At 46.1% G+C, this 21,141-nt stretch overlaps 1 protein-coding gene across 3 annotated transcripts in view; it reads left to right on the top strand.

The window, feature by feature from the left end:
* NAA35 (N-alpha-acetyltransferase 35, NatC auxiliary subunit) overlaps positions 1 to 21,141 on the top strand; it is a 1,572,250-nt gene that overhangs the window by 646,814 nt on the left and 904,295 nt on the right. For all 3 annotated transcript variants that reach the window (XM_069625850.1, XM_069625849.1, XM_069625848.1), the window contains exon 13: positions 8,451 to 8,510. In XM_069625850.1, the coding sequence (XP_069481951.1) occupies positions 8,451 to 8,510 (60 nt within the window). The remainder of the gene's footprint in view (positions 1 to 8,450; positions 8,511 to 21,141) is intronic.

Raw genomic sequence — 21,141 nt, 5'->3', positions numbered from 1 at the left:
GCTGTTCCAGAGGGAGGCACCTGCTGAGGATAAGGATCTCCCTCCAAATCTCTACTTGGAGAACCGGCTCACTTGCAGAAGGTTGGAGGTGGATGAGCGGAGGGCTCGTGAGGGACTGTATTTAGGTATACAGCATTACAGGTAGCTAGGTCCCAGGCCCCAAAAAGCCTTGTGAATCATGCAGGGGATCTTGAACTTGATCCTTGCAGCCACAGGGAGCCAGTGAAGGGATTTTAGCACCAGAGAGAGACGCAGTCCCTGGGCATGAGGCCAAGGATAAATCTTGCGCTTCTGTTCTGGATGAGTCGCAGAGGGCGCTAAGGTAGAAGAAGGGAGGTTGAGGAAGAGGCTATTGCAGTAGTCCGTGCTAGAGAGAACCAGGGCTCTGGAGACATTGAGCGTTGGGGAGGGAAAGTAAGAAAGGTTAGAGTCCCGCTGAGGAGGTGTAGCTGACTTTTTTAGAGATGTCCAAAATGTGAGAGGAGAACGAGAGTGGAGTCAACAATGACCCCAAGTTTTCATGCCGCGCAGGTGGGTGCGTGTGCAGTGCCAAAGGATGCCGGCCAGAGTGAAAGTGGGAAAGTAAGAGCAGGGGTCCCAATGTGAACAATCTCGGTCTTACTGGCGTTGAAGCAGAGGTCGTTTGCCGCACACCATGACTGAATGGCGGACAGACATTCAGATATGGCGCAGAGGAGGAGGAGGAGGCGGCTGAGGGTAGCCTGAAAGTGAGTCGTGTCATCTGCATAACACTGGAAGTTAGAAGAGAAAATGGCAATCGCACGTACAAAGGCAGCCTTATAGACGTTGAAGAACCAAGGGGGATAGGTTAGATCCCTTGGGAATGCCACAGGTTGAGAGAGCTATAGTCGAGAGAAAAACTCAGAGTTCTACCTGGGATGGACGGTCAGAGAAAGGAGGCTAACCACACCAGAGCCTACCTGTGATTCCCAGGGTGTCACATAGATGTGCGATCAGGATGTTGTGGTTAACCATGCCATTTCCAAGTTAATCTCCATTCCCTTGAAACCACCCAGAACAGTGCTGTATGAGCAGTTGTCCAAATGTGAATACATAACATCTTCTAGAAGGGCATTCTCCTGGCTTCCTGTCAGGCACAGGATTTCTCACAAGCTATTGGCACTCTCCTACAAATGCTGGACTGCCACTGCCCCCGATATCTCTCGGATGTCCTGACCGTTAATCAACCAAGCTGGCATTTGCGTTCTAATGACTGCCATTAATTTAAACAACCACGGTTCAGGCTGGCAAAATATGGAGGAACCACTTTTGACGTGCTGGCACCTAAAGAATGGAATGTGCTTACTCTAGTGCTGAAAGCCATCCAATCCCCGACAGAATTAAAGAGAGCTATAAAAATCTACCTGTTTAACCTCAAACCAGGGTGATGAGTACTTGATTTCACGGCCTTCCCCCGCCCTGACTCACTATTTTGCCTTCCTGCTTTGTGTCTTTTACTGTTCTTTGTGTGCCCTGAGGCCCAAGGGCAAGTGGTGCTATATAAAAAAAAAAGAATACTAATAATGCTATGGAAGCTTCAATAAAAATCAATGATGCTAAGGTTTACTTAACAATTGTATTCATAAGTATTCCCTCCAAAGAGTTAATGAAAAGGGTTGATGGGAAGGTGGAGGGGCCAAAGCCCATTTCGAGGAAAAGCGAAAATTGACCATTAGGTATAAGAGGTATGCAAGGTAAAAAGTTGGGGTTATATATGCCATATTGGAAGAGGTTTGGCTCACAAACCCTCCCCTTACATATACTTCACTAACTCAGCCAAAAAGATGCTTGGAGTGGCCATTCTACTCTCCCGCGAGACACAATTCAAGCTGAAAGACGGTTTAATAGACCCAGAAGAGAGATCTGCCTACTAAAGGTTTACTATTTGATACCCCAGTAACCCTGATGTCAATCTACGTCCCAAATGATAAACAACGTAAATCTTTTGCCAATAATAACTCAAGAAATGGAACAAAAATCAAAAAATGCTTTAAAATCTCAGAAGGCCATCAGAATAACTAGGTCCAAGCTGGAGGCACACCTTGCAGACTGATTATCTGAAACCCTCCTACATTACACCTTGGGCAACAAAGCCAATACTAGTGGCAAAAATTAAGACGCTTAAAAAACGTGAAAGCGAATGGCATTGCTCATATATTCAAAGACTCAATTTATAGTAGTGGACGCAGAAAAACCGAACCCTCCTCCACGAGATTGGAAGTTCATAGGTGGAGCTAGAAGCAAACCCCACAAAAGTCAAATCTAGACTAAGAGTGGGACAGGACCCAAACATTGGAGAATGCAGCCAAAATCAAACTTACTCTGCACCTTCCAGCAAACTCACAAAAAGTAAATGTAATGGTTTAATACTTGTCAACATTTCCAAACAAGAGTATTAGATCAACATTCTTAAGAGTCTGCTTAAATTTATTAAAAACAAACGAGATCCTGGCGATAAGAGGAAGTTCCACAACTAACTCATGCCGATTTTGCGACAGCAAGGACACTGGAAACAATAAGACACTTACTTCTATCTTGCAAGGGTACAACCGCTAATAGACTCACGCACATGGGCCACCTATTTAAGAACTCTTACATCCTTAATGAAACACCCTGGTGGAACCAATTGATGAGTGGTAAGACTACTAAAAGTGTGATCGCCGTTGCGAGACATCTGCAAATCTTGGGCTTGGGCTGACTCACCGGCCAGCGGTCTCTCAGGAACCTGATCTGCAAGAAACCCATGAACCAGCGACGAGAGTCCATCATTAAATTCATTTTAAATAAGTAACAAGATACTGATCTCGGAATTTTGCAAAAATTGCAAAAAAATAAAAAGAATAGACTTCTACGCAGAGTTGCTGGAAGGGAAAGGTTTAAACCTATCTAGCCCAGAGGATTTCTTCTGCTAGGTAATTACTCCTAGAATCTCACACTGGCATGGACACTTTGGAGAACCCAATAAACCTCAGGAATTAGACAAAGGGATCTGCTCTCTCCCAAGAAATAAAGCGACAGGTCCACATTGATTTCCGAACATATTTTATAGGGCCTTCTGCTCCACTCTGGTTCCTCGGCTAACTAAAATATTGAACTCTTTTATACTCTCTGGAAAGATATTGGATTCAATGGCGGAATCAAGGACTGCCTGCATACTGAAACTGGGGGAAGACCCATTTAACAGCAAATCATATAAGCCTATTGCACTTGTGTCGCGAAGATATTCACAAAAATCGTAGCCAATTGTCGGATTGACGTTATCCATGAAATAATAAACACAGACCAAACAGACTTCATTTCAAGCTGTTCAACTGCTGATAATATCAAGCTTACAATCGACTTGATTGATATAATCGAACAAAGCAGAAAGTGGTCATCCTCTCACTTGACACAAACAAAGCATTGGATAGCCTAAATTCGTCATACTTAATGAACTGACGTCTTGCGGTTTTGGCATGCGATTCACAAAATGGATCCTCTGAAATGTTCAATCCCTTATATGAGGGACAAAGTCAATCAAATTTATACCAGACCCATCAGAATTAAACAAGTAACTTGCCAAGGAAGCCAACTATCCCTTTTAATGTTTGCCCTGGCACTCAAACCGTTATCTCAGATGATAAGGGAAGATGCTTCCATAACTGTCATTAATTGCCAAGAGAAACAGCATAAAATTGCATTATATGCTGATGACATAATCTAATCTATTGGATACACAATAGAATCCCTACCGAAAAATCAGTATCAGGGAATCATTTTGACACTGACCCATAATGCCCTATATAAAGCAAATGTCCTGGCTCTTTTTGTATAATTTGAGGAAGACATACAAAGACGGGCTCTTCAGCATATCTCATGACTGGGTCAGATATCTGCGATTAAAAATATCCCTAATTCCCAAATTACTTTATGCGGTTCTGGCTCACACACTGCAAATCCTGCTAAGAAATATTAACGGAATACAGGAAAAGATCTGAAGTAAAAAACACCCAAGGGTAGCTAGGAAAATGCTACTACCATGGCAAGGGGGGCTGGGTGTACCCCAGTGAAAAGATATCTTTACTCAGCACAGATCAATGCACTATTGGATTGGACCCGGGAAAAGAAAACAAAAATGGGTATCTATTGAACATAATGCTGCTTCCCTTCCCCTAGGTAACCTCCTTTTTATCACACAAAGCCATGTTAGAGGCAGGGACACTCCTTCACTCTTCTAAAACTACCCTGTCTTATTGGGATGGGTGACTTAAAATGCTACAATTCCTGGTAGGTCTCGGCCCACTCTCCAGTTTTAACAAACCCAGAGTTCACCCCTTGCAGGACCGTAAATTCCTACAAAGGTTGGGAAGGAGATGGTAAACACAAACTGGGACAACTACATATAAATGCAACACCAATGACTTTTGAGAAGTGCAAGTCCACATTTTCCATCACAAAAACCTGAAAAGATTCTGTTACACCCAACTGAGGCACTGGATCACTAATAATAATATGAAAAAGTGTCACCAGGTTGCCTAAAGGTCTAGATTTAACTCTGAAGGGCTTGCAAATGGACAAACGGTTAAGTGTTATAAATTTTTGGAACCCAGTGACAGCACTGAAAAACTATCATACATGCAGAAATCGGGAGCAGACCTATGCATTAAGATGCAAACAGCCTCATGGGATGCATTTGAGGAAGGGCACATAAATCCTCCCGGAGCACAGTAAAAGAGTGTGCATATAAGGTTCTCCTTAGATGGCATATGCCACCGAGAAGACTACATGAGACTAACGGAAAGATACTGGCGGAATGCTTGTGGGGATATAAAGAAAAGGACCCAATCAGGCATATGTGGTGGTCGTCCAATGTGTCTCAAATATACTGGAAGGAAGTTCTGTCTTGTATTAAGACATGAAGAGCGTACAACTTCCAATGGACCCTAAAGTAGTAATCCTTGGAGACACAGATGAAGGTGGATGTGATTAATCTAATGATGTCATCACCCCTTTCCCTGAGAAAACCTCCCTCTATGTGGCCAGGGAACGGCAGCCGCTACCTGATCTTGATCCTGACCCTGGGATGGCTATAGGACGGAGGACCACAAGGGGGAGGTAACCCTCTGGAAAATTTCATGACATCATTGGGAAAAATCACATGCCCTCATTCCCTTCTAGGGATGTGTCCGCCATTTCACATACCTTAATGGCATGTTGTAACACGCTTCCCAATCCTCTTACTAGGTCTACATTTAATACTCCCCAATACCCCCAAAGAACAGTAGCCTACCAACTGGGGCAGGGAAGAGTCCGGGAGCAGTAATTATCACTCCCATCGAGGGTCAGTATCAACTTCCTCAATGTCATCCAAGAAAGTCTTGTAACAACTGAGACGAGAAGAGCAATGGAACAATAAAGATGCCGAAGACTGGTAAACCAACGCAACGGTCTGGTAATTGGAGAATATGTAATCATGCCAGGAAGTTTCAAGTTGCGTTTGCTATAGCTGATGGAGAGAAGGAGAGGAGAGAGTTGCAGGTGCTAGACTGCACCGTGACCTGTGAAGACGCCAAGTAACACGCTACGGGGAACCACGCCATGGGAGATGGTGTGGGAACAAGCCCAAGCGTGGGAGTAAGAAACCCAGGTGCAGACCGTTCGCGGCTCGAGAACGGAAGGCAGCCAGAAACACGTACCAAAGAAAGCAACTTGGAAAGAAAGCAGCAGTTAACGGGACGCAAGCCAAGCCAGCAAGCTGAAGAATCCCAGGGCGAAGGAACGCGAGAAGCAACCAGTAAGCCCAGGGACAATAGATAGGTTACCGGGTTGCTTGCACGCGTATGCCGCTCCATGGGAATAACGCAGAGTAAAGGGAACCGAAGCAAGGGAATGCAAAGAGCAATCGGTAAGCCCTGAGAAACTAGATGGGTTACTGGTTTGCCTGACAGAGTGCCGCCGCATGAGAAGTGTGCAAGAGATACATAGGGAGGCTATTGAAGTTAACGTATTTAAGAACCAAACTCTGAGTGTGTTATTGAACCCATATTTCATGGGTGAAAGCAACATAAAGGGGAGTGCTCACAAAAAAGGGGCAAAGAACACTTTGATGAAAAAGCAAGTGAATATTGAAAAGAACTGTGTGAAACAAGAGTGGATAAGCAAGAGCTGGGCTAGTGTAATTGTATGGTTAAAAGGGAAAAGTCATAGCATAAAGTCCCGCCAAGAGAGTGTACCAGGTGAAGTTGAAATGTGTGCACTGTTGTTAATCTGGAAAATAGAATCTCAAGGTAGACCCATGCCTTGAGATTGGGAACTGATGTAAAATTGCAAAAAGAGCCTGACGGGAAGATAACCGGTCACCTGCAAGTCTGGGACCTGCATCTACCTTGTGTTAGTCAAATGGGGAATCCCAAAAAAGTTGCATGCCTTTTGGATTTGAAGCACATAAAAGGGGAAGGTAAAACCTTGGGAACGGGCGCTGTTTCCCCACGCACTGGCCGTTCTTGGTTGGTGGAGCGATTTGTCTGGATAATTCCGATAACAAGCGAGATTCCTCCATGCTAAGTAGTTACTCAACCCCCAGCGGCTCTTCTCCATCAGCCTCAAACTGGTATCTACTGACCAGTACTCCACAAAATGATATTTTCATTTATCACTGATTTCTACAAAAAAGTTGAAATCTACATTTCTTTTGCTAATTTGCACATACATTCACAATTTAACTATTCTTTACATACGGGAACACCTCTTTGGCACTGGTAACACACCAAATTAGGGATAGATACTCTTGGCTGCTAAGGAACCTGTCTGTTCATTATTTGTACTTTACTAAATAGTACAAGGAATCTGGCGAAGGGAGCCATTCCCTGGAACTGTGAACATTGTCTATTTGAAACATTTCCATTGGATTTTAACTTTTTGTTGAATTGGAACATTTGTGCACTTCTGCAACTCGGAGACAACATCCTTCTTAGAGTTTGTTTTTAGCATGTGAGGGCCAGAATAGGATTACGGACACAGGACATATATTGCTTTGGACATCTTAACAAAAGAAAGACCCATTTGTTTTGGTTGAGGTAGGGAAATAGATCTTAGAAAAGGTATAGTGAGGCATTTTCCAACCCCATTTGTTTCAATAAGTGTATAACCAAACACCATGAGTCCTCTGTGTCCATATCTCATTCCTCGCTCCTCACAGGGAGCATTCCTATTATGATGTGCAGAAGCCAGAGTAGCCACTCATGTTCGAATGTCTGCTCGACTGAGCCTGGCACAATCTTGGAAATCCCTGCATGGTCCAACTCTAGCACAATATTGGTTGATGATTTGTAGTATGAGAACCATGGAAATAAATGACCACACCTCTCAACTATACATAGCATTCCTTTTACAATGCATGTTCATCGGTTGCAAACTTTTAAATAAACCATGAAAACCTAACCCACAAACCTTTAATATTGAGAAACTACAAATTGCTTTAATTATTCAATGAACTGATGTACTACTGTAAATACGTATACACAAACACTTTTGGGGGGAACGGATTAAAAGGCAGAGGGATAATAATAAAGGGGGGGCTGTGATTGAGAGGGTGGTGTTGGGTGGGTGATTCACTGGTGATAACCTTTTAATTGGAGTTTTGTCTGTTGGTATATATGTACACTATTGTCAATTCAATAATGAAAATACTAAATGAAGCTTGGGGAAAAAAATGTATTGGCAAAGAGTGCCCCAGGCATACATTTAACTTAGACCTGTCATTTATGGTCAATGAGTTGAGACATAGCTACATTTCTATTTATGAAGCGTCATTTTCACATTAAATTAAAACATGTTCAGTGAATATTTTTCATTTCATATCACAAGTAAAATGAGAAACAAAATAAACATTTATGCCAGGGGCACTTTTGGTAGTATTATTTGGGTTTTTGTCCCTAGCTCATGTGCATTAGGGGACATCCCTTTAGTAATTATGTGAAAAGTAACTGGACAGTTCATATAAGTCATGGATGGAGAATTGAGGGGCCGGTCTAATACAGAAGGGTCTCCTTACGATGACTTGGCAGAATGGAATATTTATTTATTTTACCCTCCATTTGAGTGCCCTTTTATTCCCTTCCCACCCCTTCTGCTCATACGTCATAATCTGTAAAGTGCTGGATGGCCTCTATTATGTGATGTGACAGTATTCAGTGTGGTTATTTAAGATGATGAAGGTTACACAGCTGTTGCTTTTGATATATTTTAAGGCTATGTGAGAAATTCACGAAATAGTTGGCATTTGTAAAGAGTATGGTCAAACTAATAAATATTTTTTAAGAGTTAACCAGTTCATTAGTGTTGGAAGAATTTCATACATGTTATATTTTTCCATGTCACAGAAAATATTTTCAGATTGGTCAGTGTATTTGTAGGTTAATACTGTCTTCTTTTTTTAAATCTCTTGCAAGGACTTTTTCTGTGAATTTAGTGAGCAGTCTCCTTGCGTTCTTTCAAGATCCTTGCTTCAGGTAAGTAATACTCAGTGTTTCTCATTGTTGCAGCTTACTTGTTGTAATAAATTGTTTTTCAATTTACATTGGCTTTTACTTTTGAAGTTTGTGACACACATTCTTTAAACCACCATGAATGTTATTTTTTCTGGATAATGTCTATTGGCAAATAAACCTCTGCTGCGTGTTTGAGTAAAACAAATACCATGCTTTTAAGGAATCACAGCCAAGTTTATGTTGACATTCTTCATATGTAACGTAAACATTTTCTTCAACTACAGATGTGTCAAAAAAAGACAGCCAGTTTTGCTTCTTGTTCCTGTAATCTTTGATTTGCTTACATCTGAATCATTTCTATGTGAATCTATAAAGCTTTCTCCAAAATACCTGTCTGAATCATATTTTGCAGCATTTTGTTTTACCATTTATTTAACCCCAAAATTTGGGGGTACCGCCACACCCTGCTTTCTATATATCTTACTCCAACACACCATTTGTATTTTTTGCAGTAGAAAAGAGGTAAAAATAAGCAGCAAAATGTCATTCAACCAGTGTCAGTCGAAATAAATGGGGAATACCCTTTTTATAGCTAATCTGTAAATCAATACATTGTGGTGAGTAATATGCTTTATCAGCTTGATTTCTGGTTTGTATTTTTTGTGAAACTGCTCTCTGCTCAACAGGAAACAATTAGCCAAGAAATCAAGACTACACAAATGAGATGGTCGTATTTTGTGGATTTTGGGTTTTGGGATCACTTTTACAACTAAGTCAATGAGGATGGCAAAATCCAGTCAGAAATCCGGTCCATAGGTAGTTTACTATGATTAGTGACTTTCAGGGGGCCCTATAATTTGCTGTTGACCTTTTAATATGGAAGAAATATTAAGTCCCATACAGGCACACCATTCTAGATTTAGAAGGGATTCTTGGCTCCCTAACCACATGTCCCTCCACTAGCCTTATAATATTTCTCTGTGCGTTGATAAGTTCTGAGTCAAATCTCATGTATTCTGGAAGCTTTAAGACCACCGTTTAATTTCTAGTGAAATCCTTCAACAAAGCTTTCTCTCATTTTTCCCCAAGAATCTTTAGACTGGGATAAAAAATAATATTAGAGAGGAGACCGCTAGGGAGCGCGTACCGGGATGGACGCGTGAAGACCTCGCTCCGCTCCAAGCCGTTGGGCCCACAGGATTTCATCCTCCCCCCCCCCCCCCCCCCCGGTGGAGTGCGAACTGCCCGGTAACACCCTCGGGCATCCACGGCCTTGGGGGTTTTGCGGGTACTCGTCCCCCCCAACCCAAGTGGGAGAAGGAGACTCGGAGGGCAGTGGAGAGCCGGGAAACCCAGGAAAGTGAGATGTGCACAGTCCCCGCACTTCAGGCAGAGAGGGATCCGACCCCTCCCCCTGGCCCCTGTTCCACGCAGCAGAACAGCAGAGACAGCATGAACCGGCCAAGCGTTGGAGAGGCGACCTGAGACCACCCAGGGAACTCGGCAGCCCCCAGGCACCTTTGGACATGGGGACTGACGTGTGGTGCCTGGACCCCAGAGGGCTGTGAGAGCGCGGGAGAAACGCACGGCGGGGACCAGGCCAAGTAGCGTGCTCGAAGTGAGCAGGAGGTCGCATTTGCTACGGAAGGCGCACACAAGAGCATAAAGACCCGTGCTGGCCCCAGACCCACATCAGAGAAGTGCCCAGCGTCACAGACTCTGCACGGGCAACTAGCGGAAGGGATAGAGCTCTGTAGAGCCAGCAGCCAGTGACCAGACAGTGAGAGGCCCATAAATACCAGACAAGGAGTGGCAGCCCTGTATCGGAGGGGTATGACGTGACACTAAGGAAGGAGGGAGAGAGGCAGCCAGACCACAAAGCGGAGGGGCTAGCAGTTAGGAGGGCAGTGACGCCCACGCCGCCCGGGGCAAGGCCCGGCAGGAATTCGAGATGGAGAGAGAAAACACTGTTTGTGACCCGGGCCCAGAGGGTGAAACTAGGGCTCTCCAGCGGGCCGCTGACTTTGTATTAGTCCCTAGGTGGCGGATTGGCCCCGAGACTGGTGCTAAACCACACCATGGCCCGAGAGCCATGCATACTCTAAGAGGCTCCAACACGCATCGAGCACGGGCAGGGTAGGCGCCCCCCGTCCGAGGAAACCACGTGGGAGAGGCAAGGAACTGCCAGGGTCTGAAGTGGAACACCCGCCCTGGCAGAGGAGGAGGGGATAAAAAAGAGCACATACCACAAAGGCAGAATTTACCAGGCTGAAGACCAGAGGCCTCAGTCTCTTACTGGGGGTGACGGTGAAAAGCATTGAGCAGCAACTGGAGGACAAGTAATCTGGGAGCAGAAACTCAGAGCCCCTGCATGGAGGTGGACCCAAGGATCCCCCAGAGGACGCCCACACCCGAATCTCCAAACTGACGAGGCGAGAGGTCTATGGGGGCGCGGGGAAAGATTTCCAAGGCCTGAGGTGGAGTCCGAGGACACTGCGCATTAATATCCCCCACAGCCCCGACCCAGTGGGCAGACGCAGGGGCGCTCCAGAAACTGAAGTGGACGCAGGACCGCCTTGGAAGAAAACCGGGGTACCACTGCGCTCCAACTAAGGGCTCCAGACGCACCCCTTGTGAAAGACATTGAACAGGTACTCCACACGACTGAGGGAGAGAGGCACCCCCCGAGAGGGCCCTCTGGAAATAGTAGCCAAGCCCAAGCGGAGAGAAGACCCAAACCAAGAGGGATACCCAAGCACCCTCCACATAGTGGAAGGGAAATGGAGAACAAACTCCCAATATCAAGAGCAAGCTTCAGCAGGGACCCATATACTGGCCTCGGACCTCGGAATCGTTTGGAGACAGACGCACAAGGCCGGGTGAAGACACCTAGACACTGTCGGAACGTGGAGGATGACGGACCGTCACGTTATAGCCCTTAACCACAGAAGAAAGGGGAGCGGTATCCTGCTGGACAATCAGGAAGCTGCCCTGGAGGGGACACGAGGGCAGGCTGTACCCACAAGGAGGGTCCCCACATGGGTCCTGTTATTGCAAAGCTTTCGGAGACCTTCAGGGAATATCAAGGAAGGGACCCCTTCAAACTCTCACGAGATGGCGACCGGAGAGGACGCTCCCGCCTTAACCAGAGAAGACCTGATGGACATATTTCATGAGATCAAAGAAATTCAAACCGACATACAAGCATCTATCTGTGATCTCAAGGGCAGAGTAGATCCATTGGAGGACAAAATGGAGGCAATGGAGAACAACCACTTACAAATGGACGTCCTCGACATGAAATATGAAGCACGCCTAGCAGACCTTGAAATAAGGGAAGAAGAAACTCTGTTGAAGCTGGACAACTTAGAAAACAGAAAGAGGCGCAATAACCTACGAATCCTCGGAGTGAAAGAACAGAAAGGGGAATCTGCAATCAAAGTAGGTGGGAAAGTGCAGGGGTTGATAAGCCAACTGTTCTCCATCAATGGGGGCAAAGAGGTGCAGCTGGAAAGGGTCCACAGAGGTGGTAGTGGGAAAGGCCCAAGATCCTTTCTTAGATACAGGGAAGAGATGGGGGTTCTCGAGAAACCAGAGCGCCTGGGGAACTTACTTTATGAAGGAGACACGATCAAGGTGTTCCAGGACCTGTCGGCCCAGACGCTGGGCCGATGCAGGGATTGCCGTCCACACATGCAATGGCTCACCGGTATAGGCATTAGGTACAGGTGGTCCTTTCCACTTGCCTTGACATTTGAACTAGGAGAACTAGACTACCGAGTAACCAGTGGACAAGAGGCGCTTCAAGTGCTCCAGGTTATCAAGAGTGAAAAGGTGGCTGGGGATCAGCAGGGAGCTATGGCAGCTCTGTTGGAGAGGCGGGGTTGCAGTGGCCCACAGGCTACAAAGATGATGATGCAGGGCGGCAGGAAATTCAAGAAGTTGAATACCCCTCCTGATAAGGAGATTGGAGATAAGAGTTGAATGACAGGAAACTACAGCTCATCAGAAAGGGGGGGGCTAGAAGTTAAAGTAAAAGTGCAGATTCCCCACCGGGGGGAGGTGAGGAGTCAACTGAGGAGTTGCATTTTCATCCTCAGTCGCACACCTTAGGGTGGGTGTCTCAGACAACAGTGTTTCAGGGAAGGGAAGGGGGGTGGATTTAGGGATCGATACATGGATAGACAGATCCAAGGCACGTAGGGGAAACGCTGTATTCTTTAGAACCGAGTGATCATGAGGGGGAACTCTTGGCTCTTGATGGCGCACTCTGGGCCTGGAGGTCGGGTGGAAGTTCTCAAGATAGGATCCTTGAATGTGAAGGGCCTTAATTCCCCCACAAAACATTCTTTACTGGGGAAAAGAAATGCAAAACTGTGACTTAGATGTACTCCTGGTACAAGAAACCTGAACGTACATGGAGAAGATAGGCGCATCCCGGGGGCACATACTGGTCCAGTCTTCTGGGCATCTGGGTCCATTTAAAAAGGAAGGAGTTGGGGTCACATTGAATCGGAGGGTCAGACTATCTGAACCGGTGGTCTGGGGTCGAGCGGATGGGAGAGCACTGGTGGTCTCGGGGACCATAGAAAATTCTAGGATAAGCATAGTGTCCATTTACTGCCCGAATTTTGGCGAAATGCAGTTCTTGAGAAGGGAAGATTCTGGACAGGACGGAGGGCCTCACCATTCTGGGGGGAGACTTTAGCATGTCCTTGGACAGGGAGATGGATCACAGTAGTGGGCAAATCCCCTCGGGGAGCAGGCGGGGGAAACCGCAAACAGAGGATTAGTGGACTACATGTGGCATAGGGGCTAGTTGATGTGTGGAGAGACTCTCACCCAACGGAGAGGGGTTACACCTTTTATTCATCAGTCCACGGGTCCAGAACAGGAATGGATGACCTGTTCATGGAACAGCACATTAGTAGGGTGGGCAGCTGTGAACACTTCCCGATCAGCTGGTCGGATCACGACCTGGTAAAAATGGAGGTAGCTCATTCTGGTTTGAAAATCAGGGAAGCTCTCTGGCGATACAAAGATCTCCTACTCAGGGACACTTTTTTTGGAGGAAATGAGAGAGGCCATTGAAGAATTTTTCCCACTCAATGACACAGGAGAAGTTGAAAGGGGCATGGTATGGGACGTAACGAAGGTAACGTGGAGAGGCCTCCTCATTAGGGAAAGTGCTGCCAAAAAGAGAATCGGGACCTTGTTGTCCCGAAATCACAGGGGAGAGATCCACCTCCTGGAAAGGGTTGAGGGTAAGGATGAAGGGAAGAGGGAGGAGGATCTTAAGGTGACGAGAGGAAAGAGTCAGGAACTGAGAGACCTAGAGATGGGAAAAGTACTGGCTAGCCTGCAATATTTGAAGCAAAGATACTATGAGAAGGGGGATAAGGCAGACGCATTATTGGCGGCGAAACTCCAAGGCCAGAGAGATGGGTGACCACGATCCAGGTAGAGGGGGGACTGAGGTGTTCAGATGCAGGGGAAGTGGCCGGCAAATGCGCCACATTCTACGAAAACCTGTACGGGAAAGAAGGGGCCTCGGATGATGAGACACTGGAGACATACCACACAGGTGTACATCTCCCGAGCCTCCGTACCGGGGAGAACCTTGAACTAGACAAGCCCATAACACAGGAGGAAGTATTGAAAGCCATAGCAGGACTAAAACTGGGGAAAGTACAGGGGGAAAATGGCTATACAGCAGGGTTTTATAAATCTATTGCGGGATCCTTGGCACGACACGTGGCAGGCCTATTCTCTAACATCATGGCCACTGGGAGGGGCCCCGATCCTTTAGGAAGGCACTGATTACAGTCATACCGAAGGCAGACACAGACCCCGAGAGCTGCAAATCCTATCGACCCATTTCTCTACTTGTTGTGGATGCAAAAATCTTCACTAGGATACTGGCCACAAGAATGGAGGGCCTAATGCCGAGACTCATCCATTCAGAACAAGTGGTATTTATTCAAGGCAGACAGGGGGCAGATACCTTCCACAAGGTACTACACCTCATGGGAGCTGCCGCCGGGGAGGAGGGGAACCCAGTACTGGTGGCCATAGATGCGGAGAAGGCCTTTGATCGGGTGGACTGGGACTTTCTCTATGGGGTGCTCTGACAATTCGGCTTCAGCAAGGGGATCCAGCTGGGCATCCAGACACTGTACGCAAGTCTGTCGGCCATGGTCACAGTCAACGGGAGATTGTCCCGGGCTTTCCCGCTACAAAGGGAGACGAGGCAGGAGTGTTCCCCGTCACCCATGTTCGCTAGTATTTTTATCGCCAGGGTGGAGTATTTGAGAAGGACCACGCAGGTAGAAGGAATTAATAGAGAGTTTGAACTTGGGCTGTATGCAGGCAACGTCATGCTGCATCTGAAGCATCCCACCCAGTCCATCCCCGCGGCTAGGAAGGTAATCGAAGAGTTTGGGAGGTTTTCGAGGTTTAAGGTGAGTGCTGGAAAAACTGTGGTCTTCCCATTTGCCTTCGACATGGCCAGAAAGGTAGAAGAATTGGAAACTCTGGGGTTGCAGATCCATTTGGAGGGGGTGAAATACCTTGGGATTAACATTGTTCGGCCCAGACAGGATTTAGGCCAAGCTTACTACCCTCCCTTGTTTGACAGGTTATTTTCCCGAAATGGAGGCATGGGGGGGCAGGACAGTTGTCGTTGATGGGAAGGCTAAATGCGATAAAAATGAACCTCCGCCCGAGGGTACTTTATTTGTTCCAGATGCTACAGTTCCGGGTACCGGACGCACACCTGAGCGAAGCCAAGCAGCGGATCACGAGGTTCCTTTGGCAGGGTCAGAAGCCCAGGGTGGAAAATGGGACGCTCATTTTGCCAAAAGAAAGGGGAGAGGTAGGCCTGCCAGATTTTATGACGTATTACAGGGCGGCACAACTTAGGCATTGGTCAAGCACTTGAGGGAAGTCCCGGACAAACAATGGGTATTCCTGGAAAGCCAACATTTGCTCCCAGCAACAGTGGGGGAAGGGCTCTGGGTCCCAAGGAATAGAGTCCAGGGACGCATTAGAGTTCATCCAATCCTGTGGGTCCTCTGGGAAGTCATGGCCATAGTGGAAAAGGGGGAGGGAATCACCACCTGGCCCTCACCCATGAGCCACATCTGGGCATTGCCGGTTAGGGACAAAATACCAGAGGTTGAGCGATATCAGTCTTGGTTTGAGGCGGAACTCACCAGGGTGGGTCAACTAGTACAAAAAGGGGAATTTATAAGCATTCAGAATCTTGTTGAAGAGGCAATGGGTATGGGTACATTATCAGTGTTGCTATACCTCAGGTTAAAAGGAATATTCATGTCAGGAAAATGGAAGGCGCGAATTCAGAGGGACCTCACACCTGTTGAGAAGTTTGTGGATGGGTATGAAAAGGCCTCATTTCGCGCCTCTATGAGGCACTGCTGGAACCCAAGGAGGGGGTTACTTCGGGACTGCAAATGCGATCGGAGAGAGATCTGGGCAGGGCAATAGGGGATAAACTGTGGCAACAAATGTGTAGGCGAGCTTTCAAGACCTCCATCTCATGACATTATAAGCTACACACAATAAAACTGCTTCATCAATGGCAACATGACCCAATGCGTCGATCCAGAATGTTCCCAACGGTGGACCCCCACTGCTGGCACGTATGCAGAGCCAGAGCAAAGTACTGGCACATGTGGTGGGACTGCCCCAGGGTGCATGTGTTCTGGGCCGAGGTTTTGGGGTGGATTAGATTTGCAGGAGGAGTGCACAATCTGGACCCTTTGTTCGTACTGTTTGGGTTAGAGGGAATGAAGATATTGTCACCTCTGGTGCATTTTCTTCTACTGGCAGTACATGAGTGCTGGGTCAGATACTGGGAAGAGGGCTCCTCCCCACAGAACAAGAGAGGTCTAGCACAGCCAAATAATTGTACCTTATGGAAAAGATCACAGCAGGAATCCACAATGGTAGCTCCTTGGTGGAATCTGAATGGCTACAGTTTCACAATACATTTCTGTAAAGGGAAGGGGGACATGTGCCTCGGAAAAAGGAATCGACCCGGCCCGACAAGGTAACCAGCACAAGAGGTGCGCCACAAACCCAAAGGGGACATGGACTATATTACTACGGCCCACTCGGTCAAAGACTTGTACATTGGAACACCGTTCAGATATCAAAACTGCCAAAAAAAGAGTTCACCTGAAACTTGGGTGGGTGGGGAGCAGGGGGTGGGGGGAAATAATGGTTTAGTATGACATGTTGTCTATGATATTGTCTAAGGGTACTACTCTCATGTTGTTTACTTCATATGATGTTTGACCTTGTCGAAACCCAATAAAAAGAAATGTACACACAAAAAAATACCATTCACCTAACTTACACTTCCATGGATAGAAAAGAAAAAAGTGATGGTAATTCTAGGTCTTATCTTTTTAAAGCATTGGTAGTTCCTCAGACAACTTTTCCATCCTTTTTTAGCAGGTCTTGCTTGTCTCGTAATTGCCTTGGACGAGGACAGTTCTCGATCAATTCTTATAAATAAAAGAACACATTATAGATTGAGTTAAACAATCTTAGTTCATGCATTTCCATCTAATGTTCTGTTTTCTGTTAAATCTCTCTGTGAAGTGGGCATGTACGACTTCCTAAAGGTAATTCAGTTAACAAGCACATATTCCCAGAAGGAATTTGGTGTTGAATACTTATTTTTTATGTTTGTAAAAAAGAATTGTCTATTCAGAATTACATCAGGTTCTTATAATTCCATAAAATAAGCTTAATAGATTTAGTGCAAAAAGGGTCACTTTTGTCAGTGGACTGCTGGCGAGGAGAGATACGTATGCGCCCCACCCCACACCCTCCCCAAGGGTCAGACAACAATCTACCATTTACTAAGGAGATACAGCACAAAATCAACGTGCTGCACTCTCCCACTCAAGCAAGTATGTCTGGACCTGGATACATTTGTATATTTTTTTATTACTTTGTTAGAGGTTTTTTAAAGGTTTTTCACCATAAGGCATTATGTTCCCATAGCAGAACGAGTGAAAGAACAGGATTATAGCAGGGTGTCCTGACTTAACTGAACAGGAAGTTTCCATCAAGAGACGAGAAAAGTTATGTTTTTAATTTTCTCAAAAGTAAGTTATCACTCTTCCTAAAAGGTTTTTAATGGCACAACTTTCTAGAATTTGGGTGCTCTTTCTGTGAATGTACGTTTCCACAATCTTGCTTGTTGTGCTTCACTGTCATTGCCCAATAAACCAGAAATGCTTCTGGGGTTTCTTGTTGTATCATGCGAAGGGGACCTGGCATACCAGTTTCCCTTTTCAATGCAAAGGGTTAGTCGCGCAACTGACAGAGATCAGCAGACTGCTGTGATTTGCCTGCTAAACTATCCTGTTTGTGTCCGTATTGGATATGTTGTAACAAACAGGGAAGATTCCAGTTTAATTTGTCGCATAAGCTATAGTGATACCTTGCTGTCCCTCACGAAGAACTCAACCATCCCTTTGTGGGGCGCAATCTGTACCTAGAGCAGTGGTGGTGTACCCCCTGTCTAAAAGGAATAGGAAGAAAGGGTAATAATCCTATCAACCCCTTGTGAAGGAGGGCTGAGTAAATGTGACTCCTTGCTATGTCAAAAATAAAACATAAAGACATTGTTACAGGAATAAATTGTTGCAGAACAATTTGACTCTCGACTTGAGCCCCTGTTGGGAGTGAACACCTCACGTGCAACAATTTGTAAAAAATGCCTGATGGGAGTCCTGATCTTCTTAGAGTCAACAGCGGTGCGTTCTCTACTTATTGTACCCTTGCTGCAATGTGCATGTCATCAGGAACTCCTGTGCAAAAAGTTCAAATTCAAACATCATTAAAACAAGAAACTAAGCATTTCTTCAGCCAGATATCTTGCACCCTAAGGGATATCCCCTTTGATTGATTGAAGCATATTTATTGAGCGTGACATTCACCCAAAGGCATCTGGGTGCTCCCAGCAAAGCAGAGGGGAGAGGGGCCAAAAGGAGTCAGAAAAGGAGTTTTCCACAGGCCTGCAGCCACCACCAATACGCAGTATTTCACCTCCGGAATGGGTAGAAGACTAGCATCAGCAGGGAGCATGACCTGTCCCGGAACATAAGGCCGAAACTAAGCATGCAAGTATTCTGCTCCTTGCCGATAAAAAGCACGGTGGACCAAACACAAAGCATTGAAACAAATGCGCGTGGCCACAGGGAGCCAATGCAGTCTTCGAAGAACGGGAGAGATATATGAACAGCGAGGGGTACAAGTGGCAAGGCATGCAGCGGAATTCTGGAGAACCTGAAGGTGCTGTATCACATAGGCAGGTTGCACAAGGAAAAGGGAATTGCAATAATCAATAGATGAGGAAACAAGGGAAGAACCCACTGGGGCATGAAAGCATGCTGGAATAAAGGGGAGCCCTCCGCGAAGAAGCTTGTGCTGGAAATAGCCCCGCTGACAGATAGCACTGACTTGAGGTTCCATAGAAAGAGACGAGAGTATAACCCCTAGGTCTTTGACTGTAGAAACAGGAGAAGGCAAAGGGCTCAAGGAAGGAGGCCAGAAATCAGAGGTGCAGAAGGAAGAGGCCGAAGATGGCCCCACTACCAGAACCTCGGTCTTGTTGCAGTTCATCTTGAGCCAGTTGTTCTACATCCACTCCCCCACAGCCTCAAGACAAACACCGAACCTGGCCGCCGAGTCAGGATGGTCAGGTCAAGGCGAACCAGGATCTGGGTATCATCTGCATAAGAATAGCAGAGGAAGCTGTGGGAGAAGATAAGCTTGGTCAGAGGTTGAACGTACACGTTAAACAAGACCGGGTAGATGACGGACCCTTGAACACCACTAGTGAGGTCAGTTGCCTCAGAAAGAAAAGGAGGAAGACTAAGAGTTTGGCGAGGGCCAGAAAGAAAACCAGAAAACCAGGTCCAGACAGTGCCTGAGAGGCTGGCCCAGCCAGGCAATCCAGAAGGATCCCATGGTCGATGGTATCAAAGGTGGCAGAGATCTGTGATAAACCATAAGGTGTCTCACCCGCAAGTCCCCGGGGATCTGTCATCCAGCTGGCCAGGACATGGCCATCGCTTTTAGATCCATTTACTGGGGGTGGAACAGTGCGGAAGGATCACCTGGATGAGAGATCTTCGGGGAGTGGAAGTGGGACACCGGATCGTGGGATGCAGTATCCCCTTCCCTTTAACACCTTTTCCCCAGCCTGCCAGGTAGAATACCTAGGAATTCAACACCCCCCCCCTTTCTGACACAAACACTTTCTCACAGACCGTTCACTGTGAGCGACAACGGACTAACACCAGAGCCGCATACCTGACATGTCCCAACATCATGGACAGGCAAGGTCAGGCAATTGCAGATTATTACACACACCTGACTTCCATCACACTCCCCCACACGGATAAAAGGCAGAGCACGAAAGCACACTGAGCGAGGCAAACCACACAAGGAAACAGCAGTTCCAAGATGGCAGTTTAATACAAGGAGAAAGACGGCGAGACCAGAGAGTCGCAAGGAAGGAAGTACACGTGACCTCTAAAGATCCCACGTTGAACTTTGTTTTTGAAAGGGATCTGAACCCGGATGAGGGGGATGCAGGGCGAATAACAAAATTGAATATTGATAAAAGGGAAAAGAAGGTTTGTGTTTTGTGTACACAAGGCCCTCTGATTCAAGAGATTTGCAAGGAGACTTGGATCCTGAACTGTAAAAATAGAACTGTATCCCCGTGCCGCAGGAGCCAGAGTGTGTGCTTTGTTCAAGTGAACCGTCTTGCCCTGTGCTGAAAACGTGGGACCTGGGGAAGGGAGGCCAGTGGCCAAATCATCCTGACTTATTGTGAACACTTCTTTCTTTTTCATGAACTACACCCCCACACTATTTGAAAATTAGTAATAAGGATTGGCAATAGGTTTTTCTTAGTATAGGCCCTTTTATTTTGACAAGACTCCACTAGGACTCCATTATTTTTTGATGGTCGTAGCTTGCTCCCATCTGTAGATTTAGGTTTAGATAGGTGTTTATCTCACCCTTGTTGAAGTTCAATAAACACCCTTGAACTGTGGTCAGTTGTGTCCATCTTACTGTTGGTACAATGCCTTCCTTACAGATCTCAAGCAAAAGCAGAGCGCTGATGCTGCCCCAGTCATGGGTCCACGCCAGATCATCCATAACGGAGACCAGTACACACTCACAGCCACATCCAGGATGAAATCTAGACTGAGAAGAGTGAAAAAAGAGAGTATGCTCAAGAAAAGTGGTGATCAATGGACCTATATCAATGAGAAAAGGGTACCTGGTTGAGTCTCGATCTCCCAGGTTCAAAATATAAATCTAACAAAAAAGTGAACAAGACCTATTATGAATGACAGACTACCCGTTTCAAATTCTAGTCTCATCAACTTTCTTTAGAAAAATACATTTTTATTACAAAAAAAGTCAATGAATCTAAAAAATGATCAACAGAGCATCACTTTCTCTATCCCAACACATATTAGACATCACCTTTTGTGTGTCGTGTAACAAATCCCATCACAAAGATGCACATCACTCTCAGTTAATCCCCGAACACAAAATTATAAACATACATGCGATTACCATTCACATATTA

Source organism: Ambystoma mexicanum, chromosome 6p (genome assembly GCF_040938575.1).
Source record: "Ambystoma mexicanum isolate Mex_15411 chromosome 6p, UKY_AmexF1_1, whole genome shotgun sequence".
NCBI lineage: Eukaryota > Metazoa > Chordata > Amphibia > Caudata > Ambystomatidae > Ambystoma > Ambystoma mexicanum.
This window is presented reverse-complemented; position numbering and strand designations above follow the sequence as displayed.